At 37.7% G+C, this 12,977-nt stretch overlaps 1 protein-coding gene across 1 annotated transcript in view; it reads left to right on the top strand.

The window, feature by feature from the left end:
• LOC105221947 (nuclear pore membrane glycoprotein 210) overlaps nt 1-10,669 on the top strand; it is a 112,978-nt gene extending 102,309 nt beyond the window's left edge. Inside the window, exons 24-25 of the mRNA XM_049451708.1 lie at nt 9,308-9,418; nt 9,562-10,669. Coding sequence (XP_049307665.1) covers nt 9,308-9,418; nt 9,562-9,677 — 227 coding nt within the window. The 3' untranslated portion in view covers nt 9,678-10,669. The remainder of the gene's footprint in view (nt 1-9,307; nt 9,419-9,561) is intronic.
• The last annotated feature ends 2,308 nt before the right edge of the window (nt 10,670-12,977 follow it).

Here is a 12,977-nt window from a genome sequence, read left to right as displayed (position 1 = left end):
TGTGGTTGACTCTCTTCCTCAAGAAGCATGTTTCGGCCACTAGTGCAGTCGGTCAGCCATATATTAGAATTTTGCGTCATCTAGATCTAAATAAAAAATAAAAAATAATAAAGTTCATTAAACTGTGAAGTCTCTGCGAACAATCTTGGCCGTAGTCACAGCTGATTTACTTTGTTCGCCGGCATTTTTGATTTCCCACTTCTCGCTATGCCGTACTAAATTTTCCGTTTCCTCGCTCAGCGCAGAGTGTTTGTGTGTATGCTTTACATACTATATTCAGAATCACACCGGCATGCTAATTGCCTGAAAATTATGCCAAATTGTGTCAGCAGAAGCATACTTGCAGGCGCTGCAATTTATGTATACAACTGACCTAGCTGCACACGCTGTCACCGCCTAAGTTATCGATTGCAGCTGTTGGCCAATGCAACTTGCGCACTTCATCACACGTCACATTGGACTATTTTGGACCGGTACGAGCAGGCTTTGAAGCTGGAGCAAGGGCTGTGACTGGCAAGGAGGCTGCGGCGGTATTTCACAATCAAAATTACCTTAGAGCAGAACGATTGTGTGCGATATGCGTGTGAGTGGCTGTGTGTGTATGTGTATACATTTTCATTTATATGTATGTGTGTATGCATTTGAGTTCCTACGACATCCGGCGCTTTAAAAAGATTTCAGGTTTCTTCGAGAATTGGGTTAACAACTCGGTGCTGTTTCCATTGTTGGCTGGCTTTCGGTAAATTTCTGGTTTTGTATATGCGTGCGTGTGAGTGTAGATGTGCTTAGCTCATTGTTAGCTTTCCATTTTAATATTTAATGGAGGCATTCAACTGCGGCACTGCAATAATCATGGTCTCACTTCCTAACTGCCAGTGTATTTTGCCAATTAGATGAGTGGATGTCATAGTTGTTGTTGTTGTTGTTACCATTCATCTGCTACTGATTACCTGGTATCAGTATGATGTTTCAATGATACCTGCAACACACTCATACCGCCTTGCTGATACCTCCACCTACTTGCAACATCATTATTGGCTTGTGGCATTGTCTCCACACTGCGTGTCACACTCAATTTAGTGTGCACCAACTTCAGAGATAACTGCCGGAGTCAGTATGTTCCTGACTCTCCTGACCACTTTGTCAGTAGATTCAGTCATTTCAACATTCGGTCAACCGGCTTAAGTTTACCGACTAATTCCTTTAGTCTTTTGTTTGTGTTGTGCCTCTGCTCCTGCTTGTTGCTGTTGCTGTTACTGCTGTTGTTGTTGCTCCTGCTCCTGTTCATCTAATTGGCTGGTGGTTGTCGCTGCTAATTTTGCAAAATCTATTTGCAGCGATTTCCGTAGGTGAAGTCATGACAAACTGGGCCCAGGATTTGGTTGTGCCCTGCGCTGCGGAGCGTGGGCCAATCGACAATCAAGCTGTGTGATCGCTTATGTATTATTTGCTGTAGAAACTCCCTGACCTCAGCCCAATGAGATGTTACAAGCTATTGTGTTGTAAGATTTCCAAGGCGGACATTTAAAACTTAGATATGCGGAAATTGCCAGCAGAGCAGCCCACGGAGTGTTGTCTGTGTTAGTTGATCCCCAGCTCAGTGGTAAATCTTTCAAGAAGTAATTATAACAAATTAGATTTCTATTAAGGAGATCTCCGACACAAGTGTTTATTTTAGTTTTTATTGTCACTCTGGCGGAATGGTAGTCTCTCTAAATGTGAAACAAAGCTTATTTAAATTTTCTTTTTTGACTTTTGTCCAAAGATAGTTTTTTTGTACTTGGCCTAAGCTAAGTTGGTATTGGCGTATCGGTGTTTGTTATATTACCTAAATCGCTGAAGGTTTTGATATTAGCTAAAGAGTCCTGCTTGCATTTTTAGAACTCTTTCACGCCTCGAAAATCTTTTCTAAAGTGTGGTCTATTTCGAGGTTCCCTACTTTTTTGAAGAAAAAAACACAGAAACGTCGAATTTGATGAAAGTTATCTGTTTCAAATGTTCGCCGAGGCTGACTCGTTCGAGCATTTCGACTGGGAACTGGCGAAAGACACGCGTGATGTTTTACTCCAAGACTTAAATCGGAAGGGGATTGTCCGCATAGACCTTAGACTTTACGTATTCCCACAAAAAAAGTCTAACTGTGTGATTTTATTTCAGATTTTTTCATTTATCGCTCTTCAAGGATCAGATGTCTGTCTTTCTATACTTGGAAATATATTCTGAGTCAAAACTCGGGTTCCAGTTAGAATGCTTGTTATATATATTTTCTTCCTAATTCCTCAAGGTGGTGTAGCAAATGAGCTTCTGGGATAATTTGAAGGAAGGGTATCCAAACTATTAGCTATACTAGTGACGGGCAAGTTCCTAGACACAATTAGTAGCGTGATGTATAGGCTAACTTAGCGATAAATGCCAGTAAGATGGATATTGCAAGAAGCTACAACACTCAGTATGGAAACTCCGAGGCTCAACGGGGTAGAGTTAACTACCAAGGATCATACTAAGTACTTCGGAGTAATTTTGTATCTGATATTTCGACTTATAAGTAGTCAAAGTCAAGTTTAAGAGGGAAGCGAGACGCATTTGCAGACAAAGAAAAAGAGAGCCCGAAATGCGTGAGCAAGTTGGTCGACAGCGGTAATGCTCGAAAACTCTACGAAAAGATTCAGCGACTAACAGAAGCTTTTAAGACCGGAACATACTTTTGTCGAACCCCGAGAGGTGATCTGGTGACTTATGCCCAAACCATACTAAAATTATGGAGGAAACAGTTCTCCAGCCTACTGAATGGCAGTCAAAGCATAACAGCAGGAAATGGTGAACTCGTTTCCCCAATCGATGACGATGGAACGGACGTTTCATTGTCGGACCATGAAGAAGTTCGAATAGCAATTACTTGTCTGCAGAACAATAAAGTGGCGGCGGGCGATGGAATGCCGGTCGAACTATTCAATACGCAGAACTGATAAGGAGCATGCATCAGCTGCTTTGTAGAATATGGCCAGGCGAAAACATGCCCAACGATTGGGATTTAAATGTGCCCTGCCCAATCCACAAAAAGGAAGACCCCACGATTTGCGCCAACTACCGTGGGAGGAGGCTTACTCAACGTCCTATATAAGGTTCTGTCGAGAGTATTGGTGACAGATTAAAGGACGCCGTAAACAAACTGATTAGACCTTATCAGTGTGGCTTCAGACCTGGTAAATCAACAACCGACTAGATATTCACCATGCGCCAAATCTTGGAAAAGACTCGTGAAAGGATATTCGACACACACCACCTCTTCGTTGATTTCAAAGCTGCTTTCGACAGCACGAGAAGGAGCTGCCTTTATGCCGCGATGTCTGAATTTGGTATCCCTGCAAAACTCATACGGTTGTGTAAACTGACGTTCAGCAATGCCAAAAGCTCCGTCAGGATCGGGAAGGACCTCTCCGCGACGTGCAATACCAAACCAGGTCTCAGACAAGGCGACTCCCTATCGTGCGTGTACTTCTTCAATCTACTACTGGAGAAAATAATTCGAGATGCAAAACTAAATAGAGAAGGTACTATCTTCTATAAGTCAAATTAATGTGAGGAAGCATTGCTCCAAGCATTCCTGTGTGTTAATTTAGAAATTTTTAGGTATGAAGCTCAGACTCAATCACTCAGCAGGGACAAACTTTTATATTAGAACAAATTTCTAGCTTTGCTTAGGCACCCTTTAGCCTTTGTTAAGGCCTTCTTTACTGCAAGTTGACCCACCGAAACTATTTAAACACGCAGGCAGCGCTGCTTTTGGCGAATTCAGTAGCCATTAGTCGCGCCCTAAATAACTTCTATCTGTTTAGCCTTGGTTCCACGCATAATAAACTGTTTACAACTATTCCTTATACTGAAAATTAGTCAAAATCGTACTTAATTAAACTAATTCCACTCAAAAGCAGGAATGCCTACGAAACCGTCAGCTAAGAGATAAAAAAATAGTTTGCGCTTTCGCATTTGCTCAACTGCGAAGAGTCAACGTTTTTAAATAAACTATTTTATCTATTGCGTTTTTGCATTTTTTCGAATTTTTTTAACTTTTTTTTTGTTTTTTTTTTTTTAGTGTTTTCTACTGCTTGCATACTTTGGAACTATCTAGCGCTCGCTATCTGTGCGCGCGTATTTATTTTGCCCACGCTTTGTCTACCTTGAAAGCCTAATTTGCGTTAAAATTGACCTAAAAAGTAACTTGACTAAATTGAAATAGGAATTCTACTGTCACATTCCACTTGATGGCGCTGCACTTTTGCACTCGACTGTTTGTTGCTGAAGTTAAATTTGCGCAACTCGTGTAAGCGAGCTGAATTCGAGTTTTTCAACTGCAAAAAAAAAGTGGAAAAAAATAGCAAATATAAAAATATACCGTTATTTGCTGTGGAAAAGAGCTGAGCGCGCGCATAGTTGCGTATTAGAGCGTGTTTAATTTCAGCTGAGCTCGGCGCGGCGCAGTAAAACGGCAACAAGTGCAGTGCAGCCCCAGCAGCCTACTATAACCGATTGCTTGTCACTCCCGCTACCGTGCCTCCCCGCTTGCTTGTTGAGTTCCTGGCGCTGACTTTTGCCGTTTCGAAGGCACGCGCTCGCTGATAGTCGAACACATTGTCAAGCAACGCGTAAAACCACAGCAGCAACTCTGCGCTAAATGAATTGGCTTTTGTGTGTGTGTTTGCAATTTCTTATTTATTGTTTTTGTAGTTGCCAAATTGCCACATCCCTTTGTTGTGTGCTGCGTTTTATGTAAATTTTTCCTTTGAAATTCTTTCGTCTTTCGACTTTGGCTGTCCAATGTCGCCGCGCTGCTGCTGAGTTTTCCGTTATTTTTTTTTTTGTTTTTGTTTTAGCTGTTCCACTCATGCCACTTAATCTTCTCTCTGCTGGCTTGCGCGCACTTTCATTGCCTCAATTATAAAAAAATTAACCTAATTACTTTTTTCTTGCATACTTTCTGGGTCACAGGCACGCCGAAACGCGCACATCGCACTCGCCCTTCCAAGTTCTGGCACGTACACACACATACACGTGCATAGGCACTCCACTTACACATCCACGCAATCAAACTGCTGCTCACCTTCTGTGCTTTTCCATTCCGGCACTCGTAAGCGCCTTCTATTGTGCCCGTAGTGGCCTGGAGCCTGACCTGACCCTCGCGACGGAAGCTGCTATGACAACAATACGAGGCGCTTCCGTTGTCGCCTGCCTTGCAGCCAGTATGTGGCAGCGTCGTTAGCGTGGCAGAAGAATTCGGAAAGTATTTCTCTGCGCTGCCTTTGTTTTTGTTTTTTTTTGTAATTTTTTGCTTCTTTGCTTTCCGACAACTGCCAAAAATGCTTGCAATGTTTTCATAATTACTTGAACCCTTTTTGCGTAGCTTTAATGTACGCGTGAATAGTTTGCGTCAGCGGTATGTCTCCGCTTTGCTGGCTTTAGAGCAGGCAATTTCGATTATTTTTTTTACTTTACAATCGATTTTAGACTGCCTTGTTCCCGTTTATCGGGGTTCAAAATATCGAAAATTGGATTTATGTTGAGAGGAAAGGTATCGTATAAACCAGCCGGTACTATAGCTTTATCTTTGTTAGATCAAAATTGATATTCGAACTAGGAACAAATAGATATTTTCAAAATGGTTTCAACATAAACTTCTGCACTTGCTGAGTCCATTCCAAACTCTTATCTTTCCATTCTTGTCAGTATTTCCGACGTAAGATTCACATTTGACCTAACTGTGCGCTCAAAGCTAGTCAAAGGGTATCTGTCCTTACCAGAACTAGCATCAAGCATCATCAGACTTGTCATCAGACTTGTTTGGGTGTCTGGTCATAGCGAAAACGCTGGTAACAACAAAGTCGATGAACTAGCCTAAAAGGGTAGCCTGGTCCCGCTCACACTGGAATGAGAGAAGAACATGCGATTCAGCCGATCAAAACGAGTTCTTAAATAAGTTAAAAAGTATTTAGTTACTCTGAATTGCAACCTGTAGATAAGGTGAAATATTTAGGGGGATTCTCCTTACTAGAACATTTTTCCAGAGGCCAAACACTGCGGAGAGTGAAAGGACAGCTGGATGAGCTATAGATAGAAAGTGGGGACTATCACCAAAAGGTGTTTTCGCTCTACGAAACCGTAATCGTCGTAAGGCTCAGGGATGCTGGGCTTGTGGAGGCGTTCGAACGAAGATGCGCCGAAATTCTCTCCAACTTCAATTGCATTCCTAAATATTTGGTTCACTGAAGCAACTCGTGACGGCTTTTATCTGCGCACAGACACTGAAGAAGAGGCGCAGAAAACTTTTTCACGGGTGGATCGAAGCTATAAGGGAGCTTGAAAAGGGTGTTTCTGTAAAAAGCTCTCCATCATTCTTAGCCCTCCTGACCGCTTTAGTGTTTTCAGGCAGAAGTCCTTAGCAGGTCCTGTGTGACTGCAAGAATACTGGAGATCTACCGAACTACTCTTATTGGACACTTATGCGGTAAGGCCAAAAATCTTGATGGACGCAAATTATTAAAGTTGTATGGAGCAGGGTGAGATAGAAACTTTCTTCAAGACATTTTCTCCTCGAACATTGGGACGTCTCAAATAATGTGTCAATTTGTATATAGGACGGACGATTTGTATATAAAACGGACCGGCGTTGTAAGCTGTGCAAAGGTCCCTGTTAGGATGAGTCTCATAATCTAACCTAACTTAATCCACGTTAGACTTATTAGTCGGCGCCAGAGGTCATGCCACTATCTGATTGCAGCCTCTGCTTTCGGGATGAGTCTGCTTTCGGGATTTCCAAATGAAAGCGCCATCTTTCGTATGCATGAACATTAAATTTGATCTAATCGAAAATATCAATTGTTTTCACGGTCTTAATAACTATTATATCAATTATTTAAATAAAAATATAGTCTCTCTCGCTGTTTTAAAACGAAGATCCTTCGAAATATTTAGTTTTTTCTTGGATTTAATATACGCAGCTCTCTGTTTGGTGTTTCATTATCCTTTTTTCTTCTGATTCAATTTCCCAGTAAAGTTTGTGCCGCGCATGTTTTGATTTTTTTTGTAATTATGCTCATAATTGCTCTTAAACATATTTTAGAAATGAGCTTTTGCTTATTTGATTTTCATTTTCTCTGCTCTTTCATTGCACTCGTTTTCTGTGTTGGCTATAAATTTGTGTGACACTCGGGAAAAGTTTTTCCACTGATTTTGGCTTCTATGGCCATCTCCATGTCATTCACATCCGGGGTTGAAGAAGTTAAGAAAGTTTCCTGATTAATTTACCAAAATTTCTGCAAATTAATTTACATATAGACGCTGATTATTTTTTATGGCACTTTTAAGCCGTTGAGAGCATGGAAAAAATCGCTAATAAATAAGGCAATAAAATATGAGTTTGACGGGGGTTGAGCGCTTAATTTTCGTAGCGCCAAAATGTTTAAACTGCTTGCCATTAAGGGCTGCCTCTTTGGCAAAGTTCTACGCTGAATTGAAAAGAATTTTGAAAACTTTTTATGTTGTAATAAATTTAATTTTTATGGAGGTCGGTCACCATATGAATTGTAAATTTGAAAAAAAAAAAACTGAGAACACTGAAGAATTAAAGCTCGCGGAAATTTTCTGGGGTTAATTTAAAGTTGCAGGTTTTTAAAAGGCCCCATGTATGGAAGTTAATAAAATAAGAATATGATTTTTCTTAACCTTGTGTTCATTTATATGGTCCCATTATGTGTGATTTTTACATAATGAATAGTGCAATATATATCAAGTTTCGCTCACATCCTTCTCTACAAGAAGCTGATCGAGCTGAAGAGTGGTCCCTTTACTGAAACCTGGGAAACCCACCAACAAAGGGGAATCCTACCGCCTGATAATTCCTTACTCCAGTAGTGAAGACACTTGAGGCCTTGCTACCCCCGACTTTCCCTCAGGGTGGTGTCCTCTCCCCGCTTCTGTTTAATATCTACATTTCGATTCTCTCTCCTCCTCCTACCAGTGGACATTTCTATTATCTCGTACGCCGATGATTGCTTTATAATGGCGTCGGGCAATGGAATCGATGACATGTGTTCAAAAGTAAACGGGTATTCCTTCCGCGCTGCACGGAGCCTTACGTTCTCCCCCTTTAAATTCACAGCGACCATACTCACAAACTGCACGAAGAAGTACAGGTTTGACCTTACCAACCAATATACGACATACAAGGCCACCGGCCGCCGGTCCCTTAACTACGCTGGCAGTGAAACGCAGACGAGGAAGTATTATACATGCCAGAATACTGCACACCGGACAACAATGGGGTGCCTCTTGATGTCTCCGGGCGAGCACCTACGGAGTGAGGCCCGTATGCTCCCAGTTAAGGAGTTTCTGCTGGGGTGTTTTCGTAGAAACTATCCTTCAGTCGCCTGCTTGAAGCCGACCGCTTCATAGGAACATCGAGATGTCCTTTCCATACGTCGGCTTCACTTTAGACATGCACTGAGCGCCATTCACAGTGAAGCCATAAAGACCTCCGCCTCTCTCTCAGTGAATGATGTACTTGGAGTCATACCTCCACCCTTCTGATCCAGCTTTTGCCAGTCCATCTGATATTTCGATTAATCTGGTTACCAGCCTAGAGAGGCAGATTTTTTTTGCTTGGTAACCAAGTTTAGTAGCATCGTAGCATCTTTAAAAGTAGTTTGAAGTGGTGGTTGTTAGTGAATTCAGCGTTGCTTATAATTTATCCGCTAGGAAGATGAATGAGAAATCAAAGATATGCAGAAATTTATCGCCTACACCGCCCTTAACTTTTGTTTCACCTGTAGTTGGAAGAGAGTCTCTAGTTCCAGTTGGAGAGAAAAGTCAGCTCAAAGCGTTTACAGAAACTCAACTCTAGCGATATCGCTTTGCAATACGCAATAACCTATCTTTTTCAATCTGAATGCAGCAATAGTCAATTGGTAAGCGAAAAGAAAGAGCGGCAAATCGAACAGAAAACTGATATAAACCGAATAGACTGGCATAATCAATAATTGGCTGGCCGAATTATATAGATAGAGTGTCTAGCATTTCCAGATGATATTCTCATATTCCGTTGTTTTGAACTCAACATATTCGTAGCTTTGTTGTGACTTTAATATGTAGTTTTTTGACAAGAAAGTAGCTTTCAACCATAGTGTATAGCAATGTGCCGAACTTATACTATATACTCGTGTAATAATTTTATTTTTTTAATCTATAAAAAGAGAAGAAGAATATATCACTAACAAAACTTTCTCTCTCTCTCTCTCTCTCTTTCTCTTTTGTATAGTTTTCTCCACCTCCATGAAGAATAAGTCGCGCAATACGAGCACACCAACCACACCAGCTTCGCAGGGTAGTCCGACCACTCAGATGTATCCTAATCTGTCACCCTATTATGGTAAGTGCATGCATTTCAATTGCAAACTTGTTTCGAAAACGAATCAAGTAAATATATTATATGACATTTATATGTAGTAGTGCACTTCTTACACATACACACACACACATGTACACTAATGTATTCGCACATCTTCATTGCAGGTCAACGGCGAAGCCCCAATAGTTCGAACGGTTTATCGTCTGGAATTGATACACAAGTTTATGGCGATTCGATATTGATGTCACCGCAGCAGCGTGTAAATCGCCGTTATTTATAAGCGCAACGCATTTAATTTATGTTTTTCTATTTTTTGTTTTACCCATGCTGTTTCTGTGCCCTCATTGTACTCCCATTTTTATTTTACGTGCTTCAGTTTTTGTTTTTGTCTCTTTTTTATTTGTTAATGGAGGTTATAGTTTTAGTTTCGCTTCTTTCAAATTCAAAACTCGTGTCATTTTTGAATTATGAGTTTTGTATTCAATTCTTACACTTCCTTTTTTGCTTTGTGCTTTCTTATAAGTTGCATACAGTGAAAGCTCCTGTGAATGTTCACTTTAATGTACAGACATGTCTTATAAGTGGTCTCTATTTTCGAACACAATTTTGTTTATAAAATATAATCGCTCTCATATGGACATTTTGAAAAGAACGGACACTTATTCTCAGTTTTGTTTCTTTACGAACAAAAAAACTCCCATATGTGAAGGCAATGTTAAAAAATGTCGATTTCCTATTTTTTATTATCACATGACCGCTTTTGTGTTTTTGGTTTTCTGCTTTTATGAATGCTAACATGTTATATTAATTTTGAATTATTGTCATTATAATTTTTTTTTTTAATTTTTCGATTTTTTACATGCTCATAATATGACAAGATCATCAATATCCTTTTATGACAGCCTTTACTGTATAAGCTTGTATTCGTTATCAAGTGTATGCATATCTACTTAATTTGTGTGTCTATTTTGTTTCTATTTAATATGATTTAAAAATAGTTTTATGATATTCGCGTAATGTTTTTAAGTTGTTCCAAGTGAAGACTTTTTGTACTGCCAATAAAAAATTGACTAACAATAATGCATTGCGGAGGTGAAATTTTCTTAAATTATAATATATTACACTATAATTAACTTTATGTTTACATTAATAAAACAGAAATCTTATATCGTTCAAAAAAACTCACATAACCTGTAATTTTTCGAAAACAGTTTTCACAGTAAAAAGTAAAAAAAAAAAAATTTGAAAAATTTATATTTTATACTTTACAAAATATGCCATGAAAAAGAAATTTTAAGCAATTTACTTTAATAGAATAATGACTATTTTATTTTTATTATTTTTTTTTTTTAAGTAAGCTGTCTAAGAAACATACATTTCTGTTAAAAAACAATATAAGTATACACCATAAGCCAGCTTGTAGCATCGATATGGTCAAGAAGTTCCAGAAAATATTTTTTACTACCAATAAGTGAGGTTAATTTCGAAAATAACTCAGTCATCACTTAGTTTAACTTTAATTTTTATATTATTAGTGAAGAAACAAGGTTATATAATATTACTAATATATATTATAATTATTATTGCTGTTAATTATTAATTCAGCCAAATGCGTGGAATGAGTAAGAACAGCTATCCCTAATGTAAGCAAAAAAATAGAATCATTTATTTTTGCCTGTGGTCTTGAAATTCTTTATACTATACATATACAATATATGGTATACTAATATTAAGTGAAAACACAACCGCTTTAGAGATAAATTTAAAATATAAGGATAACCCTAATGCAAACCATTATTCTCATACATATATGTTCAAGCAAGCTATGTAACGATATATGTAAAAGTATTTCTGTATAATGTAATATATAGTATATGCTTAAGATATTCACTATGCTTGAGATATTTTATTAAATAGCATGATTTATATGTATGTTAAGGCGGGTCGATTTGCAAAAAGTAAAAAAAAATGTAAAAATCGCGTAAAGTAAAATAAAATGATGGGGGTGTTCCATGGGTCATACTGAACAAATTTATCTAAGATTCTACGGTTCTAAAACCGATTTCGACCTAGCGCTTAGAAAGGAGAAATTTTTTAGGGATTATAAAATATAGTGCGACTGTTTTTGAGATATTCAAATGAAATTTAATACGTAGGTGTATTTTTATGTTCCATTGATCATTTGTCGGAAGCGGCCAAATCGGTTAACTATATCACATATCTACCATACAACCGATTATGCAGATTTTTAAATTTCGCATTAAAAATCGCTTGCTCGAAAACTGTTATCGATCCATAGTCTCTAAAATGGTTCAATATGAGCATCAGCACAATTCCCGCATATACAACTTTAAAGTAAAAAGAGCGACCCGCTCTAATGTAAGGATGTCTGTTATTTACCGAATTGAATTCTTTTTGTTTAACTCGCACCGAAGTTTCAGTTTTTGCCAAAAAAAAAAATTAAATTCAACGTAAAAAAGATCCTTGTTTTCAATTTAGGCTTTGCCTAAATCATATTTCCTTTCATGCATGTATACAGGAGTGGATTTTTTGATATTTTTTATTTAGCAAGTAAATCGGTAACTTTGAAAAAAGTGAAATTCTAATACAAAAGTATACGCAGACATATTTTTTTCATAAGAATCTTCTTTTGAGAGTTATACGCAGTTAAAGTCATACAACAAATGAGCTGAGCATCCATACAAATAGTTTATACATTCTGTGTTGCTCATACGACATGGTGTACTATAAGATATTTGATGCATAACTGCGTAGAACTTCTACGAAAGATGATTTAAATTCTAAATAAAGAATATTGTATTTTTTTAGGGCAAAAACTGAAACTTTTAGCTGCATTTCCAAAAGAAAATCATCTTGGAAAATAACGTACACCCTAATATATACGTACATACATATCACACATGCATTATTTATGGAAATATTAAGTTAGGTTAGCATTATTGTTGCGCACAAAGTGTTCAATTGTTTGCTTAGTCTATTTTGCGCCATAACAAATTTTATTTCAAATTGTCTTGCATATGCATGCACATAAATATGTATGTACGTCTTTGTTTAACCTTACTTTTAGTTATAGAACTGCTGAAGAACCATATGAATGAGTTCAAAAAGAGAGCAATTCAATGTGTAAGCATGTAAACTTTTGTACTTTGTACTTGTGTTACAGTACAGTTATTTCGTAAATTCAACTTGAGATGCCGTTTTATTTATTTTTGAACAATTTTATATTGAATTATTTCTACTTGAATGAAGTTAATTTAGTTATGCAGGCAACTATTTTGTATGAAAGAGCGGAGAAAGAAATACCTCATCTGAATTCCTACACACTAATTCCTATTCTAACTGCCAATTTCTGTAAAATAATAAATTTTAGAGAAGAGCTGAGAAAAGAATGCATTTATATGAATATTTTTTTCTAAGCATTTATAAAAATATTTGCAAATAATTTCTAAGCAGTTAAAGCAAAAATATAAGCTTTCCATAAATAAAAGTTGTTACTTGCATGGAAAGTATATACATATATAAGTAAAATTAATAATGAAAAATAGTAATAAATAAATAA

The sequence above is a fragment of the Bactrocera dorsalis genome, chromosome 3, assembly GCF_023373825.1.
Source record: "Bactrocera dorsalis isolate Fly_Bdor chromosome 3, ASM2337382v1, whole genome shotgun sequence".
Classification (NCBI taxonomy): Eukaryota; Metazoa; Arthropoda; class Insecta; order Diptera; family Tephritidae; genus Bactrocera; species Bactrocera dorsalis.
This window is presented reverse-complemented; position numbering and strand designations above follow the sequence as displayed.